This window comes from Taudactylus pleione, unplaced genomic scaffold (genome assembly GCF_031769625.1).
Source record: "Taudactylus pleione unplaced genomic scaffold, aTauple2 ptg000110l, whole genome shotgun sequence".
NCBI lineage: Eukaryota > Metazoa > Chordata > Amphibia > Anura > Myobatrachidae > Taudactylus > Taudactylus pleione.
Genome location: NW_028284512.1, coordinates 2,513,734 through 2,535,994, shown reverse-complemented (window position 1 = coordinate 2,535,994; position 22,261 = coordinate 2,513,734). Strand labels below are relative to the sequence as shown.

The 22,261-nt window shown below is 43.8% G+C and overlaps 1 protein-coding gene across 1 annotated transcript in view; it reads right to left on the bottom strand.

The window, feature by feature from the left end:
* The window catches only part of WDR38 (WD repeat domain 38), a 42,011-nt gene extending 20,121 nt beyond the window's left edge, over nucleotides 1-21,890 (bottom strand). The window contains exons 1-2 of the mRNA XM_088471142.1: nucleotides 21,822-21,890; nucleotides 14,877-14,997 (exon numbers count right to left, since the gene is read on the bottom strand). Coding sequence (XP_088327268.1) covers nucleotides 14,877-14,997; nucleotides 21,822-21,890 — 190 coding nt within the window. The remainder of the gene's footprint in view (nucleotides 1-14,876; nucleotides 14,998-21,821) is intronic.
* Between the last annotated feature and the right edge of the window lie 371 nt (nucleotides 21,891-22,261).

Genomic DNA, 22,261 nt, shown 5'->3' with positions numbered 1-22,261 from the left:
CATGGACATTATGTCGATATGGTCATATGGTCACAGTCGGCATGTCCACATAGCATTTTTCCAATGCTAGAACCCTAACTGCAGCCTAACCCTAAATGTAATAGTGACATGTACTGCCAAAACTATGACTGTCAACATAATGACTACATCCTCTGTAACCAGGGCTGGCTATAGGGGTGTTCGACCAGTGCGGTCAAACAGAGGCGCCACCCATAGAGGGCACACCCCTCCCCAACATCCCAATTTCAGTGGGACAGTACTGTCCCGCTGCTCCACCTGTGGGCCGAAGTGGCCTGCGGGTGGTCAAATCGGGAGGGTGGGGACCCCCACCTCCGCAGCTGTGCAGCGGTGCCGGACCCCGGAGTCTGAATGGATGCTGAGCACATGCCGGCGGCATCCAGTCAGTGATGGGAGAGGGCTGGGGGAAGCCCAGCTAGTGAGGCTCCCCCCAGCCTGACATTGTTTGGAGGCGTGCCATGCGGGCACGCCTCCAAATAACATCACATAGGAGGCATGGCCTATTGTAATTAGACCACGTCCCCAGTTTCGGTCTCGCGCACTAGAGAGAGCCGGCACAGGGTGCTCCAACCACTGGAGCCAGCCCTGTCTGTAAAATACCTAAATGTGATCATAAAGTGCAAAAAGTAAATAAAAGTGTAAATCCTCGTAAATTAAATGTAACCATAGACACGTATAAGGGTAAATCCATGCAATGCTGTTTTCTGTGTAGAATGAAAACTACTTATAAATAATCAATATTGACAATTAGATGCTTCCCACTATACTGATAAATAATCAAAACTGAAGTGTAAAATATACAGTAGGTGTGGTGTACACAGGAAATAAACTTGATTTTTATTAAAATAACATTTTTGTTCTGATTAATATATTCTGTGCATGTGCTGGCAATTCATTATCAGACTTATAATTTGTTTGGTTAACCTGGACATCAGTTGTTTCCAATTGTATAGTGAAATGGAATATGCTGCACTATATAAGAAACTGATAATAATAATAATAATAATAATAATAATAATAATAATAATAATAACTTATATTAGAGTAGCTTAAGTGCCATAGAGTTGCTACATCTGAAATGTGTAACATATTTTATAAGAACACAGTGTAAAAAGAAGTCAACTGTATTTAATGACTCCTTTCATATATCAAGTACATGATAACGCAGTGTAGTAAATTGTATGAATGGCAGTAAGAAATATGAGCTTATATAAAGCTTGTACTTCAGTATTACAATTGGTTGCTAATGTAATTGGTTCTGCCAGTACTTCTGTAGTTTTCACACAGGTGTTTGGCAGACTGCCAATTTCCATTGGAGCCAGCCCTGAAACCTGTGTAATGTAAGAGTGCCCCAATTTTTAGGGATTGTGTGGCAGTGTGTGGCTCTGACGAAGTTCAAACAGACAGACAGACAGACAAGCTTTATTGCTTATTATATAGATAAACATTATTTTATCCTGTATTATTAATCAGGTTGACCTTTTGATAAAGCAATTGATATGTTTGTTATACTGTTGCAGACTGAGGTGACGGAGGGCAGCAGCAGATTCTTCCAAAAGGCAACACTCAGAATCTGTCACAATGATTTATAAGTATGTTTGGAGCAGTCTGAGATAGGGAGAGGAAAATTTATGTACTTAGGGTCATGTGGAACCTCTAAATTCAGAACTTGAGAGATGAGAGAGATAACATCCTTACAGAATGGCTGAAGTTTGGGGAAGCTCCACCAGGAGTGTAAAAAAGACACAAGCTAAGTGCAATTCCTCCAACAGGTGTCTAAAGCATCAGGGTAGATGCCACAATGCCTGATGTGAGCTAATACCAGCAATACAGCTATTTGTAAGTGTTTTTCTGAATGGTTACTGTATGTTGATGGAAGATTTGGCAGGACCATCACATATATTTGCCCAGTTTTCCTGGTCAAACTGTTTCCCAATTCAGACTCCCATTTAGTTTGGAAGAGTTTCCTCACAGCATCAGTGGTGGGAATTAGGGCAATATAAAGAGAAGATCATTGAAGCAGAAGCTAGCAAGACAAGGATGCTCAATCTCAGTGTGCTGTGAACTGCTGGGAGCAGTGTGATATGGACCACAGGGAGCTGTCTGATATGAACTACTGGAAGCAGTGTGCTCTGGACTACCGAGAGCAGTATGATATGGACTATTTGAAGCAGTGTGTTATATGGACCACAGGGAGCAGTCTGATCTTGACTACTGATAGATGTGTTATATGGATTACTGGCAGCAGTGTGATATGGACAACTATGAGCAGTCTCATATGGCCATTGAGAGTGGCGTGATACTGACCACTGGGTGTTATGTGATATGGACTGTGGATCATTGGGAGTGGTGTGATATGGACCACAGGAGTTGCCTTAGTAAGAATAATGACTTTATTCCCACTTAGTATATTCTTGGAGGTATCTAGTCATGATTGTAGATACATAGGGAATTGACCACTTCAACCATGATTGGATACATCCATGAATACAAGAAACCAAGATCTAATTGGGAACAAGATCTCATTCTCATTGAAAAAGTCTCATTTAGAGATGAAACTTGTCATGTATCGATGTGAATGTCTATTACTACACAAATGTCTGGGAACTGAGAGTAACAGCCATCACCTTCACATCAGGATCATGCCAAAAGATATATATTTAGTAGCCAAGTGGTCACCTGTTATCAAAGGTAATGTCTCCACTACCAGTTATGTTTGATAGCATGGAAGTTAATGATCTATTTTGTACCAATAGCTTGTCTACATATGCAATTGCCAGCCAATCTGAAAAGACTTGAAATCGGCTATTTAAACATCAGTAGGACTCAGAAGTTCCTCATTGGGCTTTGATCATTATATATGGAATAGATGAGTATTTGTGATTCATACTCAGGTCAGATTTCCTTTAATTCAGCTGCTACTGTATCTTGTATGCAAAGGTTTAGGGAATGTTTTACCTCATAACATCAGAACTAGAAATTCTGAATTGGGCTTCACTAAGTTTGCTTATATAAATTTGTAATGCCATTGTCATTGTAGCACTGATATATGTGCATCATTTTGAACATTGAAAACAGATATGGGGGCTTTGCCTAAAAGCCATGTTATGCAGATGTGCCAGAATGGAACTCCTGCTTCCCAACTTCTTTTATTACCATTATTGGGGTCCTTTCGAAGTTCTACCCCACAACTGACCTTTAGCAGTGTTAGCCTCCCAAGTGTTTCTGAGACTGCTTCTATACTAAGGATACTGGCTATATACCTTCCTACGTATACCTTCTAAAACCTGCCTATAACCTCTAAGATTTACGCTATTTGCGTACGCAGTCATACAGTAAAATAAAGACTTTAGACCTTGAACATGTGTTTCCAAAGCACAAAGTATTATTCAATCAAAGTACAGATAATACACGCTGTGATCTAAGTACAATTTAGCGCAAAGAAATTATACAGACCAAAGATACAGTCATACATACGCAAGCGCTCTGGGACCAGATTCCGGCATCAGCAAGAGACCTCCGTCAATCAGCAATCAGCAGAATAGACTAGAAACCCAGGGTCAGAGCACTCATATTTATACCCCCCCAGAAATAGACAACACAATAGAGGAGTTTGTTGCTGATCCCATTGGTTCCCAGTGCGGGTGCATTTGTTACAGGGCATTTAACAGGTTGATTCAAATAGCCACAGTCCAGCCTCCAACAGCTGTTGCCTTCATTTTCCCACATCATGCAAATCTAGACTGTTGGTTTTATAAAGTACATTTTGGTTCTTTATGTCTTTATGGTCCATAAGTTGCAAACGCATGTTCCGATCTTCACACCGATGATAGCAGAATGCTGTGGATAAAGTGCGGATCAGTATAATATCAAACACGGCTTACTTATCACGTATTAAACCTTAGATACCAAAATAGTCTTTATTTCACAGCATTTGTAATAAATTAATAAAACTTGGATCTTTTACTTTATAGCTATGGAACCTTTTGTGTAAGTGTGCATTATGTAAGTATTAGGGATATGGGAAAAGACGCTAGCTAGGTCTATCTGATTTGGGGCAGATGTGCACGCATGCAGCTAATAAACAGCGCTTGCATGCAGGAGGTGTTTATGCATGAGATTCTATTTATGATGGATTTAACATATATATATATATATATATATATATATTTATAATACACACACATATCTCATTCCTTACTAACAGTTTCAAACTGCAATGCAAATGTGTTATGGGCAGTGAGCTTCACTTCTCAAACAAGGTGGAGACCCCCAGCTGTGAAGCCGGGGCCATTCTGTCTGAGAGTGAAACTAAAACCTGTTTAGGATTCAGACAAATAACTGAGTTATATTACAACTGCCACAACTATACTTGTCTATATACAGGGATTCCCAATTTGTATGTAAACACTCACAGTATTCTGGTGTATTGTCTATTCTATTTACTTTTCTCATGAGGCTGTTTTTCTAGTTGTTTTGGTATTTCTCTACGCAAGGTTGTCCCCAGAATGGGCCTGTCATGGCTTCTAAAAAGATTATCAAAAACATTTCCATCTGTACTTAGCTCGTGAGTTGTAACTTAAAATGGCGCTGGTCGCAAAATGGCGTCTTGCAGATTCTTGTTTCTAAAATGGAGTCTAGCTGCCATTCGCAAGATGATGTCGCGCACGCTAATTTTTACGCTGATTCCATCTCAGCCACTAATCCAGCTTCAACAATACAGAGACACCTGCCTTGACCAGCAATCAGGCCTTACTAAGCCACAATGCCATGAATTAGGATTGGCTAGTCGTCTCATCAGTCTGTGGAACAGGCCTATCACCACCAGATGTTCCCATCAATTAGGGGAAGTTACTGTTTCAAGTTCAACCAATATGGTCCATCAAGGGCTTTGAATAGCTGATCATGCTGATGATGATCCTTATACAGCCCACCCCGATTTCATCCACTCTACGGGGATCCATATATCTGTACTGAGGTTAGTTGCACATCTTGCCATGGCCTATACCACTACTCGTAGCTGGGCACTTCAGTCTGCATTACTCTTCTAAGGTAGTTATCACCAGAGCCTCACCAGACTGATATTTTGGGCAAATTTATAGTTACTCCGCTACTCAAAGGGGACAAGTCAAATTTCCACCATACCATTGATTCTCCTACTGTAGTCAGCAGCAGTCTGCTGGCTTATCACTGCAGAAGTATCTGCTCATTATACTCTCTCCGGTTGAGGTGCAAGCCCTCTTTCACCATCTACCATACAGGCACGTCCTGTAGGACATTCTCCTAACATTCTGTAGCCACATCTAGAGTGGTAAGTGCTCGATTTCATAGTAAAGAATACACATATCTGGCAGCTTCTTGAGTTGGACACTTATCTACTGTAGCCTTCCCTACAACTACACTTTTCATAAATATGCTTTTGCACTCCAACTACCTTGATTGCTACTGAAAGGCATTCCGCTTACCCTCCAGCACCTACCATCATGGTAATACTCTACTTCTAAATTTTATGCCAAATCTGGAAGGAGGGCCACTTGATTACCACTTTATAGTGGTCTGCACCCATTAGTGAGCCATTCAGCATAACACATGCTTTACACCGCCAACAGCTACACGGATCCTCTTCTCTGCCTTCATGTTCCCTACAATGTGCAAAGATAGAAAGTGTAGTCATAAGAAAAGTACAATCAGACCTAATAACTCTTACTTCCATACAAAACATGAGATCATTGCTACAAGCAGCCAACTCCAGATCTGATCCTGAATCCCCAACTCATTCATCACCCTCTCTAGACTCGTCCCAAGTGGGTAGTCTGGATCTCAGACACTCCTCAAATATCAGAAATGAAATCAAAGAAGGCCTCACAATTCAAAGGGATGCCTCCCAACTTTCAGACCATGATATTTCCATTTTGGAAGTAGGAAAGTAGGTTTAAGATGATGTTCTCCAAAAACTGAAAGATATTTCTTTGCAAGTTACAGATTACAGATTACATACTAAGTTTGGCCCTTTAATATCAATTCTTTGTTCAGCCTTCAAAACTTGCCAATCTATAAAACTTTCTTGGTTGGGGAGAATAAACATGGCAAAAATGAACATGCTCCCAATGTGATCGCTATTATTCACCACTCAGTCTCTGTCAGTCCACTCCACATGAGTCCTGATGGTTACAGCCGCTGGACGCAGAACAAATTTGGAGGCAGAGAGAGACAAGTTCAGTGGGTGTTCCTAGGTAGTAATAGGGGGGTGGATAGCTAGATTCAGGTGTGTCATGGCCAGACTCTGTGGACCTCATTCAGGGTCGGTCGTTGCGCCCGCATGGTCGTACGCCACCGATGTTCGCTAAACTGCGCATGCGTAAAGTTCGCAATGCGCGTGCGCAAACTAGCTCTTACGATCAGAAATGTCTCTCTCCTTGAACACAGCCAGGTCGTTAGTTTGAGTAACAGAATGAACCGTTTGTGGGTGGTAACAGGGGAAGGTGCTTGAAAACGGAGGAGTGGAGATCCGAACGCAGGCGTGCCTAATTATGCAAACGGCGTTTAATGGGAGTGCATAATTAACAAAGTAGTGTCATGGCACATGCTTAAGAGAGGGTATGGTCAACCTTAAGCTCTTCGACCAGTTTTGATGGTTCCCGATGGTCTTGATTAATCCTTATATGCCCGGAGATGACGTGTAATGCGTACGAGAAGGAGGCATATTTTTTTGTCTTACGGCCGCATCCTCCCCTTGGTCGTCCAGCTACCGATCCGATATTAAGGACGCAACTTGCGAGTGCATCATTTGCATATCCGGCCCCTTTCCCTTACGACCGTGCGGCTACAACGACCGACTCTGAATGAGGTCCTGTGTCCTTTTTTGCAATTGCACTGGTACTGGCGGCCATGTTCCGATGGATACTCGGAGCAACCATAGAGCTGCTCTAATCTCTGATGGTGGGACCAATGTTCATCTGATGGTGCGACGGATGTTCATCTGATGGTGCAGATGGTGGACTTTTTATGCAAAGCGGCGTATTAGCGATGCAGCTGGTGAGTGTCTCGGCTGAGGCTTTAGCATAAAGACGCAGTCACACTGTGTAAAAAGATGCAGCCAGGCCCATTGTTTCTAAATGTTTGTAACCGTCCGCACTGGTCAGAAACTCAGAAAGTTTTTTGTGGATTTAAAGGTTTTTATTATGGATTTAGGGCCTGATTCAGTGTGGTCGAAATTCATGTGCTCGCAAAATAGCGAATGCCTGATAATTTGAGTTACAGAAAGAGGCATTTGTGAGTGGTAACAGAGGAAAGTACTTGAAAACAGGGGAGTGGATATCAGAACGCAGGCGTGCTTAAAGGTCAAAACGGGCGTTTTATGGGTGTGCATAATTAATACAGCAGCGTCATTGACCACGTCACTGGGTTATTTTATAGCCAGAACTGCTCGCAAGATTGTGGTAGCAAAAACCAACCCCAAGAATAGCGAGCAGTTCATACGCTGGCCGATGTACTCGATTAATCTAATAAATAGCGGACATGACGTAGGATGCGAGCGGCCAGGGGGCGTAGTTTCCAAAAAACGACCACAAGTTTTGTTCACTCGTTCAGACCTAGAGGCGTGAACAGACCGCAAAGAGCGAACGGTTGATTTGAATAGCCACCCCTATTTTCTGGACGAGCGAGCGCTAATTGTGTCCGGCTCTGAATCAGGCCCTTAATGTATATGTGGGAAACTATTTATATAATTCCTAGGTAAGGAATAGTAGTGACGCAAATGTTAGGAAGAAGAAGTAATACCAAAGGGGAGAACGTTTATTATAAAAAAGGAGAGATATTTACATCAGTCTCCCTCTCCTTAATAATAACCATCCACTGAGTTAAGTGTAAATAATTCAGATATAAATGGAAAGTGCCAATAGGATGTGAACACACAGGTAGCAAAATTATAAAATAAAAGTATGTATCATTATTAGCTGTTAGTCCAATAAATGGAAAGGCCAAATAGTATAAATAAAAAAAACATAAAATAAAAGCTACTATCACGCCACCCTTCTGAATAGTGGCCCTCAATCAGAGGCGGTCGGAGGATGCAAGCGGTCGCTCAGAAACTGGGCGGCCGCTTGCATCCTGACTGGCCGCCTCTGTTTCGGTCGTTAGGCTGTGGGTTAACCCCGCTCGGGTGATGGTCGCGATGGTCATAGACCATCACGACCATCGGGGCTTACGACGAGACCCTAGGGTAGGGTCACACTTGTCGTAAGCCCCGGAGAGCTTTTGGCTCTGTCAGAGCCGGAAGCTCTCCACTGACATCACTAGTGATGTCAGTGGGGCCTCCCCCATGGGAACGCCTCCGTTTGGGCAGCCACCTCCCCGGCCCGCCTTCCAAACGGGGCGAGCTGTCAATCAACATCGACAGCTCGCCCCCTTTGGAAAGAGACCCGCTACGACCGGCGCTGTCGGTCGTAGCGGGTCTCACGCATGCGCACGAGGGAGCCGGCCATGTGAATTAAGCCCAGAGTCTTGAAATGGTCCAGAGATAAAAACACAGAGCAAAGGGGTTTCCATAAGAAAAACACACTCTCCAAATATACTCTGAGATTGCTCCTTGGCTTCACACTCAGCAATTATTTCCACTCACTCAAGATGAAAACGCTAATCCCAGTGTCTCATCCCAGTTTGTCCCACTAACGTCATTGCTGGCCAACCCAAGTTTTGCTACAAGGGCTGGCCTAACACATTATAGAGTTTGGATCAGAGCAGGGATTTCTAGGATTGGACAGCTGGTCTAAGTGTTTGGGATCCATCAGTTCTCTGAGATTTATGCTAGTTGGAAAATTCCCTTCTCAGAGTTCTGGAAATATCAGCAACTTAGGGGTCTATGGGCCTGATTCAGTTGATGTTAGCCCAGTGCGCATGCGCACGAGGGAGCCGGCTCCGACGTGCGCATGCGCGAGACCCGGATAGCGACGGCCCAGCCGTCGCTCAGGGTCTCGCTACAAAGGGGGCGTGCTGTCGATGGTGAGTGACAGCACGCCCCCTTGGTGGGCGTGCCGGGGGCCGGTCCCACTGACATCACAAGTGATGTCAGTGGGAGTGCTCTCGGCTCTGATAGAGCCGAAAGCACTCCAGGGCTTGCGGCAACGAGACCCTACCACAAGGTTCTCGTCGCAAGCCCGATGGTCTTGACCATCGCGACCATCTTTTTGACCGCTCGCTATAGTTGTGGGTGGTTACCAACAGCTATGCGAGCGGCCAGGAGGCTGCTCTTAAAAAAGATAAGGACGGCCCTGATTCAGAGCGAGCGCTCTGTCAGAGCATCCGGCTCTGAATCAGGGCATATGTACTATAGTCCAGGTACACATCCCTAATTGTGTACCTAGGTTTAGACTCTCCGGCCCTGATTATGAGTTGCACAAAAGTCTGTCTACAGACGGAGCTCATGATTTTTAGCAAGCCGTGTATGCGTCAAGACCTGCACATGCAATTTACAGCAATTATGATTCAGATAAATATGGATCTCAGCTATATCTCCAGTGTAATTGGGCATTCGCATATAGGGACGTATTCAATTTGGAGCGAAAAGTCAGTTGCCGGACTTTTCCCCATGTTCGCCGCTTTTCTGCGCGAAAAAGTATCACGCGCGTCCCCGCGTATCCCCGTATTCAATTTAGAATCAGCGAAAACGGGTCCCGGCGAAACTGAATTTGGCGAAAAGTTCTGCTAGTTTTGGGGAAATCAGCCTGACACCCCCAAAAGATGCTCTGACACAGGGAATCACTATAGGTACCCCCGAATAACCCTGCTGAAGCTAATTCAGGTTTTTAAATGGTCTTAATAGGCGCTATTTAGCGTCTTCCAGCAAGTGGTGAAGAATATCATTTTGCTATTTTTTTTGGTATAAATAAGTATTCCCATCAAATTTGGGGTACATGAAAATGGGTGCAAGAATATTTTAAAGTTGCTAAAGTGAAGCATTAAATAGCGCCAAAAATGCACTTTCAGCAAGCACCTGCAATCAAAAATACACCTCCCCCATACTTCCAGACACCTCCAAATGCTATTTCGCTAGTTTTTGAATTTGTACCCCTTTTTTTTTCCCTCCCATTTTTTCAAAGTGCTTTTTTGGGGCGTCCTTTGTGTAATTTTTTGCATTTTATGACGCAGTTAGCGTCAAGGGGGGGTGTAAAAAGGGTTTAGGGTGGTCTCCGCAAGTTTGCACCCCAAAACCCCAATTCTACACTTTTTTCCGCCTGGTGTTCATAGTCGAAACTTTTTCGCCTATTACATTGCATTGCGTTATCGCGCCGGCGAAAAGACGCTGAAATTGCATACGGGGATAAATGAAATCAGCGAAAAAGACGCCATCGGCGATACTGTACTGCAAAAACTGACTTTTCGCTCCTAATTGAATACGGCCCATGGGATAAGTGTGCCGGGGGCAAGTAGGCAGATTCCGGGCTACTCAGGAGTTGTGTGTTTCAGAGGGTTTTCTTGCACCAAAGACAGGACAGACTAAATGTGTGCTGACAGTGATGACGCTACTTTCACAGTCAGTGCCAGATTAATGTCCACATGGGCCTGGAGCTGAAATTTATGAAGGGCCTATTGTGCACCGATGCAGGGGGTGTGATAAGTGCTGCAGACTGATAATGTGAGGTCGTGATCAATGTGGTTTACGTAGGGCTGTGGGTGTGTTTAGTTCCATGGAGGGTATAGCTGGGCCGGTATGCAATCGAGAAGCCGACTGCCTAAATACCAGCAGCCGGCTTCCCGACTGTCATATCCCGGCAAGGGTGAAATGCCCGATCGTAGGGATGCCGGGCGCCGCGAGCGGATAGCCGTGGGGGGGGAGGGTTAGGTTTAGGGCTACCGGGGGGGACTTAGTGTTAGGCACCCCCCGGGAGGGTTAGGGTAGGCTAGGGGGAGGGAGGGTTAAGGTTAGGCACCCCGGGAGGAATTTACGGTTAGGCACCCCCCCCGGGGGACTTAGGTTTAGGCAGCGGGGAAGGGGGTGGTTAGGGTTAGGCACTTAGAGGGGGGATTAGGGTTAGGCACTTGGGGGGAGGTTAGGGTTAGGCACCCCTAAGGAGGGTTAGGGTTAGGGGGGTTAGGTTAGGTTAGTAAATACTCACCTATCCACGATCAGGATTTCCAGCGCTGTTGGCCTTACGCTGCTCGGAACTCTGCTCATGTCGGGCTGCCGCTGACGGGAATCGTCAATTCCGCTGGGCCTACCTTCAACCTTGTGAAATGATGTAAACTGTGTTTTGCTGCCTTTCTTTGAGTGCTAGAATAGTTTAGATTAAAAAAAGAAAAGAAAACAAATCCAGACAAGTTATTGGCATATTTCTATAAGTGTACATCCCACACCCCTAGCCACTGCAATAACTGGACACATTCATTAACTGACTTCTTATGCTGGGTACACAATATATGATAATTGATACAGGTCCAATAACCCGATTTAAATTTTTTTAAAAGTGGCTATTTTATTTAGGGCGCCCGACGGAGAAATTCAATTGCTCTGTTCAGGCGTGGCAGCTGCCGGCTCCGGCATCTCTGCTCGCACCCTTAGGAAGGTGCAAACAAAAATGTGCGATAAACAGTGAATTGGGGCACTTTGGACGGCTGGTATAAAACAAGACTAAAATCCTTTTATGTATTCAACATTTCAGAACTTCATTTTCATCAGGATTAACGTAAGGAGTAATACAAGTTTTAAACGTTGATTACATAAAAGGATTTTAGTGTGTTTTATACCAGCCATCCAAAGTGACGCGCACCCGACTGCTACATCGTCCTCTCTCTTCACAGCTTCACAGGCAGAGGTAATATGTGTGTGTCTGTGCATATATATATATATATATATATATATACATATATACATACATACATACATATATACATACATACATACATGCATACATCATACATACATACATACATATATACATACATACATACATACATACATATATACATACATACATATATACATACATACATACATACATACATCATACATACATATATACATACATACATACATACATATATACATACATACATACATACATATATACATACATACATACATACATCATACATACATACATATATACATACATACATACATACATATATACATACATACATACACACTTAATGATATTTATTGTTATTCCATTAGATGTTGGTGAAAGTGAATTTTTCAGAGAATGATGGCAAATGGTATCTCAGAAACTAATATGCTACCCTTTATACAAAGTAAGCTTGATGATGGGATAGTTCCTGTAGGCACCTCCTCTTACCAAATGAACACCTTACTGTGACAAAAGCAACCAATTAGGTGTTTAAAAAGTAATTTTACATCTATCAAAATTCTTTCAATAAAAAATGTTTTACAAATCACTGGTTACATACAATATTTTATAGAGATGTGTTCACACTTTACCGATGTTGGAATGGAAACCCTCTCTGTCCTTCCCTCCAAACACCACTAAAATAAAAATAATAATAAAAAAAATATATGTATACATATACAGTACATTCTCCAACGGCACTCGTAGGCTCTATTCAGGGCCGGTTCTAGATATTGAGGAGCTGAGGGTGAAAGTTCCCAGTTGCGCCCCCCCCTATTTTATAGAAGGTGTTCCTCTGCACATACCGGAGGCGTGTGCGCTTCCAGAAAGGGGGCGTGTCCTTGCAGAACACCCCAAAATTCATCACACATTAGGGTAAGCCCAGCACTTAGGGTGGTGCTGGGCTTCCCCCAAGCTCTCCCCTCAGAGTGAATAATTGCTGTACGCAGTAATGCGCCTTACACATTATGCCACACGCAGTAATGCCCTTTATAACACATTATGCCACACGCAGTAATGCCCTTTATAACACATTATAATAGTACCCCCAGTGATAGTGCCTCTAAAAAAAAAAATACATTTTAAAATACAAACACAATACTTACCTTAAGCCCTGCTCCTGCATCCGCTGCCATCCGGTCAGACCGCTCCTTGGATCTATGACCGCTCCTCGGTTCTACATTTATACACACACATATACATATATATATATATATGTATATATATACATATGCATTTATATATATATATATATATATATATATATCAATAAATATATATAATCATACATACACTCACAAATAGACACATAAATACACAGTGGCCAGACATTACACTGACCTGTGGAAAGATAACCTGGATGTGCTTGCCTGTTACTTCCCCTCCTGAGCTAGTCCGACTGGTTCACACAGCTTCAGAGCAGGACGATTATGAGGGGGCGGAGCTATGGTTGACTCGGGGGCGGAGCTTCCATGTGTCAGAGGTGGGAGGGGCTTCGGTCGGCCAATCTACCAGTGGAGAGGAGAGGGCCAAGGGGGGGTGTGAGCAGGGCCGTAGCTAGGGTAGTGCGGCCGGTGCCATCGCAGCGGAGCTGGGCAGTGAACGGGACTGTTGCTGATGATAGAAAAACAAATTATTTTTTTTCCCTGTCTGCACTGGAGCCTGTGTATGCTGTGGACCTATTTTCAAAGGGAGGCCTGGAGCTGTAGCTCCACCCGCCCCATTGTTAATCCGGCCCTGTTCACAGTGTGTTCATATAGATGCGGCCAACAGAGTACAGGCAGATATTCAAGATATTCACATGTAATGAGCAACTAATCAGGCCCTTCATATCTGCCTCTACTAGATCAGGTTTAGCCAATGGAGAACTCACCTCATTTCAGAAAATATGTATCACGCCTAACTGCTGCTCACACAATATCTGCCTTATTCAAAACATATAATAATTTTCAATAATTACTACCCTGCACCAGCACGTGGGAAAGGGATCTAAATCTCATCCTCATCAGAGACAGTTCGTCCAGAAATGTCTCTTTATACCATTGTATGTGTCACTGTTCTTGCAAATCTCTATGTACTCGTGCTTTATAGTTGTCAGTCTTCCATAAAAAAAAGTTTATTAAACAAAGAAATAAAAAAAAGAAAAGAAAGAAAGCTGATACATTAGTTTTATGATGGAAGTTTTATTTTTTTTATTTGTGTTCGTATGTATTGCAAATTTTATGCAAAACCTTTTTTTTTATTGAAGTGAATGGAAATAGTGAGTGTACAATAATGGGTGTGATATGTATTACCGCCGGCCGCATGTAACCTCCCCCCTGTGCCTAACCCTAACCCCCCCTCTAAGTGCCTAAACAAGGCAGCAGAGTGATCTAGAAGAATTCGAAATGAGTAATGTCCTTTAGCCTTGGCAGTGACCCCCCTGTGCCTAACCCTAACCCTCCCTCCCCCTAGCCTAACCCTAACCTCCCCCCGGGGGTACCTAACCCTAACACTCCCTCCCCCTAGCCTAACACTAACCTCCCGGGGGGGTGCCTAACCCTAAGTCACCCCCATGAGCCCTAAACCTAACCCCCCCCGCGGCTGTCAGCTGCGGTGCCCGGCATCCGCTCGATCGGGATGCCTGGCGTCGGTCTACCGACATTGGTCAAATGACAGGCGTCTAGATTTAGATGCCTGTCATTCGTCCCTAGTCGGGATTACAGTGTCTGGAAGCCGGCGGTTGGCATTTAGACCGTCGGCTTCCAGACTACATCCCACAATAATAAATGCAATATGCCCTATTCCCCTACATGCAGCTAGAGTGTACAGTATTATGAAACTATCTATGTAAGAGGCTTACACAGTTTTGGCCTTGCACATCTTTGCAACAGTGGAGCCAAACAGCCCCTATCAGAGTGCCAGGTCCCATGAGACAGACTGTGCTGATTAATTTGATATGTGACACTTGTATATGTGTGTGCGACTATCTTTGAATCAGCATGCAAAGTGCTAATTACACCGGAGGACACTTACCTTTGTGACCTGTCACTTTATGCTTTAGCAAACCACTGCTTGCTTCCCACACATGGATCCGACTGTCATCAGAACATGTGATGACTAGCTGGTAGTCTGGAGAAACCGCACATGAATTCACCTAAAAGAAGGATTTGAATACAAGATCACACTTCTGTTGCAGCGCAAACTACAATATATATATATAAAAGAAAGCGTGTCGATATGTCTGTTTGTCCTTTATGCACGGCCAGAGTTTTGGACCTAGCTCCACTTAATTTGTCATGGTGGTGTAGCTTGACCAGGATTAGGTTTTTGCCTAGGTTTGAACTTCGTCAAGGCCACACACTGTCATACAATTGCTAAAAATAGGATACTTTTAAACTGCATAGATTCTTGGGCTGGCTCAAGTGAAAATTGGCAGTCTGCCAAAAACCTGTGTGAAAGCTACAAAAATGTTCTTTTAATCACTGAGCAAGAGTCAAACTTTATGAATTTTGCAAGTTCAGATTAAATCAAGTGTTAGTTCTTTTTAAAGTGACCTTATATATTAGTCAAACCTCTGTGTTTGCATGCCAGGGCGTAACTAGGACTCTCTGGACCACATAGCAAGATCTTAAAAGGGCCCCCCCCGATAGAAAAACATACATTTCCCCCCACACAGAGCACATTCATGTTAGGCCACACATTACTACCCCTTATACACATTATGCCACACAGTAGTAGTGCCCCATATACATTATGCCACACAGTAATGTCCTTTACAGATTATTCTACATAGTAGTAGTGCCATATATAACACAAACACATTATTCCACACAATAGTAGTGCAACTTACACATTATGCCACACAACAATGCCCCTTACAAAATTATGCCACACCGAAATGCCTCTTACACAATATTCCCCCCCAGCAACTCACCTCCCGTGTCCCTCCAGCAGCCTCTTGCCTCCCCCTGTGTCCCATCAGCAGCCAGCATCTGTGGATTTGGTGCCAGGCCACCAGCTAATTACAGCTGGCACACCGGCAGGCAGCGGCAGACATGGACAGACAGCGCTGCCGCAATTTTAATCTGGTGCCGGTTGTGAACCAATTGAAGGCCGACAGACAATAAGGAGCTGTGACTGCTGATTGGCTGCCAGTCCACCAGCTCTGATTGCCTCGCAACCGGCGGCGCTGTCTCTCCATGTCTGCCTGCCGATGCGCCAGCAACAAATCAACACCGCTGACACCTGGACCCCCCTCAGTGGCCCTGACTGGACTTGCCCACCTTGTGTGTGTGACTGGGTGCAGATTCAGCTTGGGCACCATAGCAGCCACACCCCTTGCACCCATGGTAGATACGCCACTATTTGCATGCATGTTAGCAAACAGTGGGGTTCTTTTCAGGATCAATGGAATTGGCTCTAGACGAGGACAATGTAAACAAATAAAGACTGCAGGTGTACTTTAGGGTCTAGACTTCAACCCAGGCAACGTCTGCAGGGCCACCATCAGGGGGGGACTGCTGGGACTGGAGTCCCAGGCCCGGACCCTGGCTGAACAGAGGGGGCCCGCCAGCTCCTACTGCCACTGCGGCAGAGAGTGAGTGATGCTTATGGAGGAAGAGGGCAGAGTGTGAGGGATGCATATGGGGAGAGGGCAGAGAGTGAGGGATACATATGGGGGAAGAGGGCAGAGAGTTAGTGATGCATATGGGGAGAGGGCAGAGAGTGAGGGATGCATAAGGAGTAGAGGGGACTGCAGCAAACAACATGGGGGAAAGTTGCCCAAGCTCTTTGGGTGGGAGGACACCACGCACCGTCCACCTACCTTGTACTTGGAGTCAATTTCCTGCATAAAGGGAGACATTTCTCTGTAAGTCAAACAGGAGAGACTCGATGGAGTCCAAGTAATCCCCCACATAGGTCACCATGTGGATCTGGTCTCCGTTGCTCGGGTTCAGCATCTTGTGCTACTCCAGTCTCCAGCATAGCCCCCAGCAGGCTCCTGCCAGCTCCAGGGTCTGTCCCTCCAGGGGCCTCCCACTTATGGCCAGAGGGAGAGATTAATGCGGTCTTTCCAACCCCTGGCTGGGCATGCAAGACAGACCTAGGGACATAGCACAAAGGCGATTCGCCCCGGGGGGTTGCTGGCTGGGTATGAGACAGGCGGCGCCTACCAGCCAGCGGATGCCGCAGCTGGGCAGCAGAGAGAATGGCTGGGAGCAGGGAAAGTCTGGCAAATGTGAGCAGCTGATTGAATGGCTGTGTTCTGGGCAACAACTTGGGAAGGAGGCAGTCAGTGTGAGGCTGTCTCCGTCTCTGAAAAAAAAAGGTGTCGGCCCATCAGGGGGGTTTCTGGGTGTGCTACTGGGGGGGCTGCCTACTTTGTCAGTCCCGGGCCCCGCAATTTCTGATGGCAGCCCTGAACGTCGTTTATCCCAGCTAGTAGTACCATAAATACAGTCCTGCGGTACTGCCAGCTTTATTCCAGCAGCAGGCAGTAGCAGGGCTCTGGAGAAGAAAATGGTACTGTATAACTAACTAGCATGGGTTGTACAAAGAAGAAATACAAAGTAATTATTAAGTCAGATGTTTGCTCTCGTCTTTGCTAACAAGTTAGTAGTTTAAAATAAAAATGAGATGACTCTACCATTCTGGTATGGCTCACAAATCATCCTTAATTTACACCATATTACCCAGGCATGCAATTTTAAGCTGCCTGATGACTTTAGGAGCTGTTCAGGTTCTAATGATGACAAAATTACCCCGAGGGTAAAGTCTACATTTACTCAGTCTGACATGGGTCAGCACACCTCTCTTCTTAGTATGGTAATTATGCCACAATTTGGCTTCACTCCAAGGAAACTCAGCAAATTGGACATCTGAGGATGCAGCTGGTGTTGTGACTCCAAACGTACCCTGATAGGCAGATGAATGTATTGCCATTACATTTGCAAATTTGTCTGTTCTCAGTAAATGCAGAATCATTACGAAAAAAATCAGCTGAAAAATGATGTATTGGAAATGCTGACGCCAGGTGAACGCCAGGTTTGATTTGGTATTCTCCATAATAAGCCTCCCATGTATTATTTATCCTTCCAGAAAGAAGCCACTTGGTTGCAGTATGTATAATATGATACATAGGGTAGATGTACTAAGCTCAGGAAAGTGATAAATTAGAGAGTGATAAACTACCAACCACTCAGCTCCCAACTGTCATGTTGCAGGCTGTGCTTGAAAAATGTATATTTTTCCGGAGCTTAGTACATCTCCCACTATGTTAGTATAAACTTTAATTTCCAAAGACTCTAAATTTAGTATGTAACTTGTGTGGAGAACCCTCTATGCATACATCGTGCATGCCAATTCAATTACTCTTCATTCACGCATAGGAACCAACCTACAGCTAACTCTCAAGAACTGTCCACTGGACATGCTCATATTACGATGCTACTACATTCTGCACCTGATCTAGATCCGCAAACAAATTCCATCGCAGCTGCAATCTCTCACGGATAGCAATAGTGAAAATATGCTAAAGTCTCCAAAGCCTCCCCGAGCATAGGAAAGCCCACTGCAGCCTTCTCATATCCGTCCAGCGACACCCAGCAGCGTAAACATTGGTAACATCGACGCAGATCAGGCGGCTGCCAGCCTTCTAATTAAGTCTAAGGGGCCACAGGCACATCAGGTCTCCAGACACACAGAGGGATCTCCTTCTGAGAGCAAGGATGCAGTAGCTAAAATATGCACATCCAGAAAACAGTGTTTAAACGGTCCTGACATGCCTACGTTCCTATAGCCACACCCCTGTTACCACCCCCAAATGCTGGTTACCTGCCAGTCACTTTGTGAGTGAATCCTCTGTGCGACCGTAATCACAAAACAAACACTGCGCGTGCGCAATGCAGCTTACATGCATGCGCAATGGCTAACAATCGTTCAATCTGCGTAAACATCTGCATTTGTGTACAAATCTGAATCAGGCCCTCTGTACAGACATAGGAGCTCATTCAGACCTGCTCGCAAGATGTGGTCGCTCGCTGGCGAAAAGGGGGCGGATATTCAAATTCCTCAATCGCACTGCGTGGCGTAAGGACGCCCTCTATGTCTTAGCGAGCTACGGCACTGAGCACTCGCTAGTTTATAAAGACGCCCCCTTTCCCCTCCCAACACACGTCATCGCCTGGATTTGTTTGATTAATCGGTAACATCGAGAGCCATCGGAGCTGCTCGCAGCCCTAGAGGTAGCCTTTCCCCGCCGCAAGCTCTGCGATCAGTGCTGGCTGAAATACATGCAGGTGACGTGTACAATAACGCTACTTTGCTAATTATGCACACCCATTAAACGCCATTTTGTGGGCCTGACACGCCTACGTCCGCAACACCACTCCCCCGTTTACAAGCACCTTCCCATGTTACCACCCCCCATAAACGGCACTATCTGTCACTCAAAGTAGCGACCTGATAGTGGCTTATGAGCAACCAAAATCCGATCGCAAAGACTGGCTTGCGCACGCGCACTGTGAATTATACGCATGCGCAGACAGGCGAAAATCGCTCAGAGCGAGCGCGACTTAGCGACCGGGTCTGAATCAGGTCCATAGAACACTACACCTACCCGATATGACATAACTGCTTGACACAATCACAATATAATACAATTCCTTGTATTGTATACAGTAGGACGCTATAGCTATGTAAGATTTCCCTACCACTGAATATGATCATAAGACAGTGAGTGTTCTAGCCTAGTACTGCCAACTGAAAACAAGAGCCAGAGCTGATGTTATAGCACAGTGGCAATTTAAAGAGGGTGACATAAAATGGAATTAATACATTTAATGCACTTAAGCTCAGGCACTATACCACCTGATGGACAGCATGTTACTTTATAAATGCAGATGGTATAAAAGAGAGCATTGTATAATTCTACTTGCTATGCACAGACACACTACATCTAACCAACATGACCTGATGACAGGACATAAGAGTCCAGATCTTTTATACTATATATACTGTAGACTTGAAACCATATACTAATACTACACCTACCCAATATGACCTGATTAAGTTCATGATACAATATTTACTAAAGTGAGAGTTTTTAGAAGTTGAGATGTTGCCCATAGCAACCAATCAGATTCTACTTAACATTTATTTAGCACCTTCTAGAAGATAATAGCTAGAATCTGATTGGTTGCTATGGGCAACATCTCCACTTCTAAAAATTCTCACTTTAGTAAATTTACCCCTAAATCTGAATGATGACGTCTCTGCCGACACTCAGACTTCCTAATCCACACAGGTGTCTAATCGGCACCAGAAAATCTGAGCGTCATTCATATTTGGAAGAATCATTAACAGCTTTGTGGTTACGGTACACAGCGAGACAGGCCAGTGAAGCACCAACACTTTTTTTGTATTCATTTGCATTTCCAGTGTTGTAACAATATCACAAGTTTTAATAGCATCTTTATGAGAGTGGAGTAATATCTTTTTACAGAGCATGCACTTTGTTTAACCCCTCCGCAGAATATACATATTTGTATTAGAGATCACTGATGTGAACGCTACAAAAATGCGCACGGTACCTATTCACCCGCTGTATGCAGAGCAGCGGTAAGATTGGACCCCCCTTTTGCAGCCCTTGAGCAGGACGACGGGACAGTCCTCGAAAACTGGGAGTGTCCATCCAAAAGTTGAACGTTTGGGGGCGGTATGATAATGTCGACACCAGAATGTTGACAGATAAGATGTCAACATTATGCATTTCAACATCTGGAAAGCATTAGAATTAGGGTTAGGGCTAAGGTAAGGGATACCTCAACACTGTATTGTTTATATTGCGACTATGTCGACATTTCATCAATGTTGACATGGTGAATGTTGACTTGATGAACATGTTGATGTTGACATTCTCATATCGACATTATGAATGTTAATCTACTGTAATATACCAAACCCCTTCATGCTATGATAATGGCTAATGGGGCATGCAGGTACAGTAATTGTAGTACAGCAGAAGAAAGCCAAAGACTTCATTAACCACTTGCCTGGCATGTACGTACTTTTCTGTCCACACCAGGCAGTTCTTTATCTGTACTGGATGTAAAATTTCGTCCAGTCAGATAAACATGAGGGCAGCTGCAGGAAGAGAATCTTCTGGTCCCTGTGCTTACTAGCACCCTCTCCTCCTCTGTCTGCTGTGCTGCCGATCACTGCTGATCGGTCAGCAAAGCAGGACCCCCTACCCAGCGCCTGCAGAACTGAGCAGCTGCTGGGGAAAAGTAAGTTAACCTCCCCCCTCACACCCCTGACATACCTGGTTCTTGTATTCGGTCTCAAACTGAACGTTGCGATGGTCGCGATGTTTCCAATGTTCCAGTGGTGGTTCCGATGTTCAGTTATTTTAAAAAACGATTTGTTTTTACAAATCATAAAAAAAAGCTTTTTTTTTTATGAAACCATTTTGGATAAGTTAAAATGGATGTTCCTCACCTAATTCACTCGTGAAAAAATCCGACAATTTTGGAGCGTTTTTTGGGAAAACAAATTGTCAGTTAAGTGGTTAAGACTTGAATAAATATAATAATAACAATAATAATAATAATAATAATAATAATGTTTATCATTTTGATTTATAACTAATATGTTTTATTAAACTTCCGTGAATTATAATTGCTATTTTAAAAAACTATTATTATTATTAACATTTAATAATTAATAATAATTAAAATAAATGCATATTGGAAACTTAATTTATTTAAAACAAGCATTATAGTAAAAGTTATTCTTAGAACTTTTTTCTGTTGCCAAATTAAGTAATCATAACATCAGTTTTTATGAATGACAGCTCTGCATGAAATTTTAAAGTATTTAATTAATAAATCAAAATGATAAAAACATTGCTTGAAATAAACTAATATTAAACGTTGCAGATTCATTATTAGTTATTTAGTTAGTATTATTAGCACTAACCTCTCCTTTATGCCTCGCAAAATATTTTACTGTGTTTGTAGCTAAATATTCTGAAGGATTCTTCCACATCTTCACTGAATGCAAATAAAATACTAGGCTGTGTCAGGCTGTGGCATTTAGCTAGGCCTTGTTGTGTACAGAAAGCTTTCCCCGTTGCCACAGTGACAAATGGCCTAAATGGAAGGCTGGGCCATTGTTATTTACATTCCATTGCAGAGCTTAGCTTTGGTAGTCTAGCATTTACCACCCAGTCTGTTAACTCATATGCATCCAAGCACAGCCTACAAAATACTGCTCTACCTGTAGTAGCATTGCTGCTGGTCTTTAGCTAGGCACGCACCTGTACAGTTATATCAGATGATCGGCCTGTTAATTGTATTGGTGTGCATGCAGGAGTGTTAGTCGAGAAAAAGCTTAAAATGCTATTTATCATCCTAACC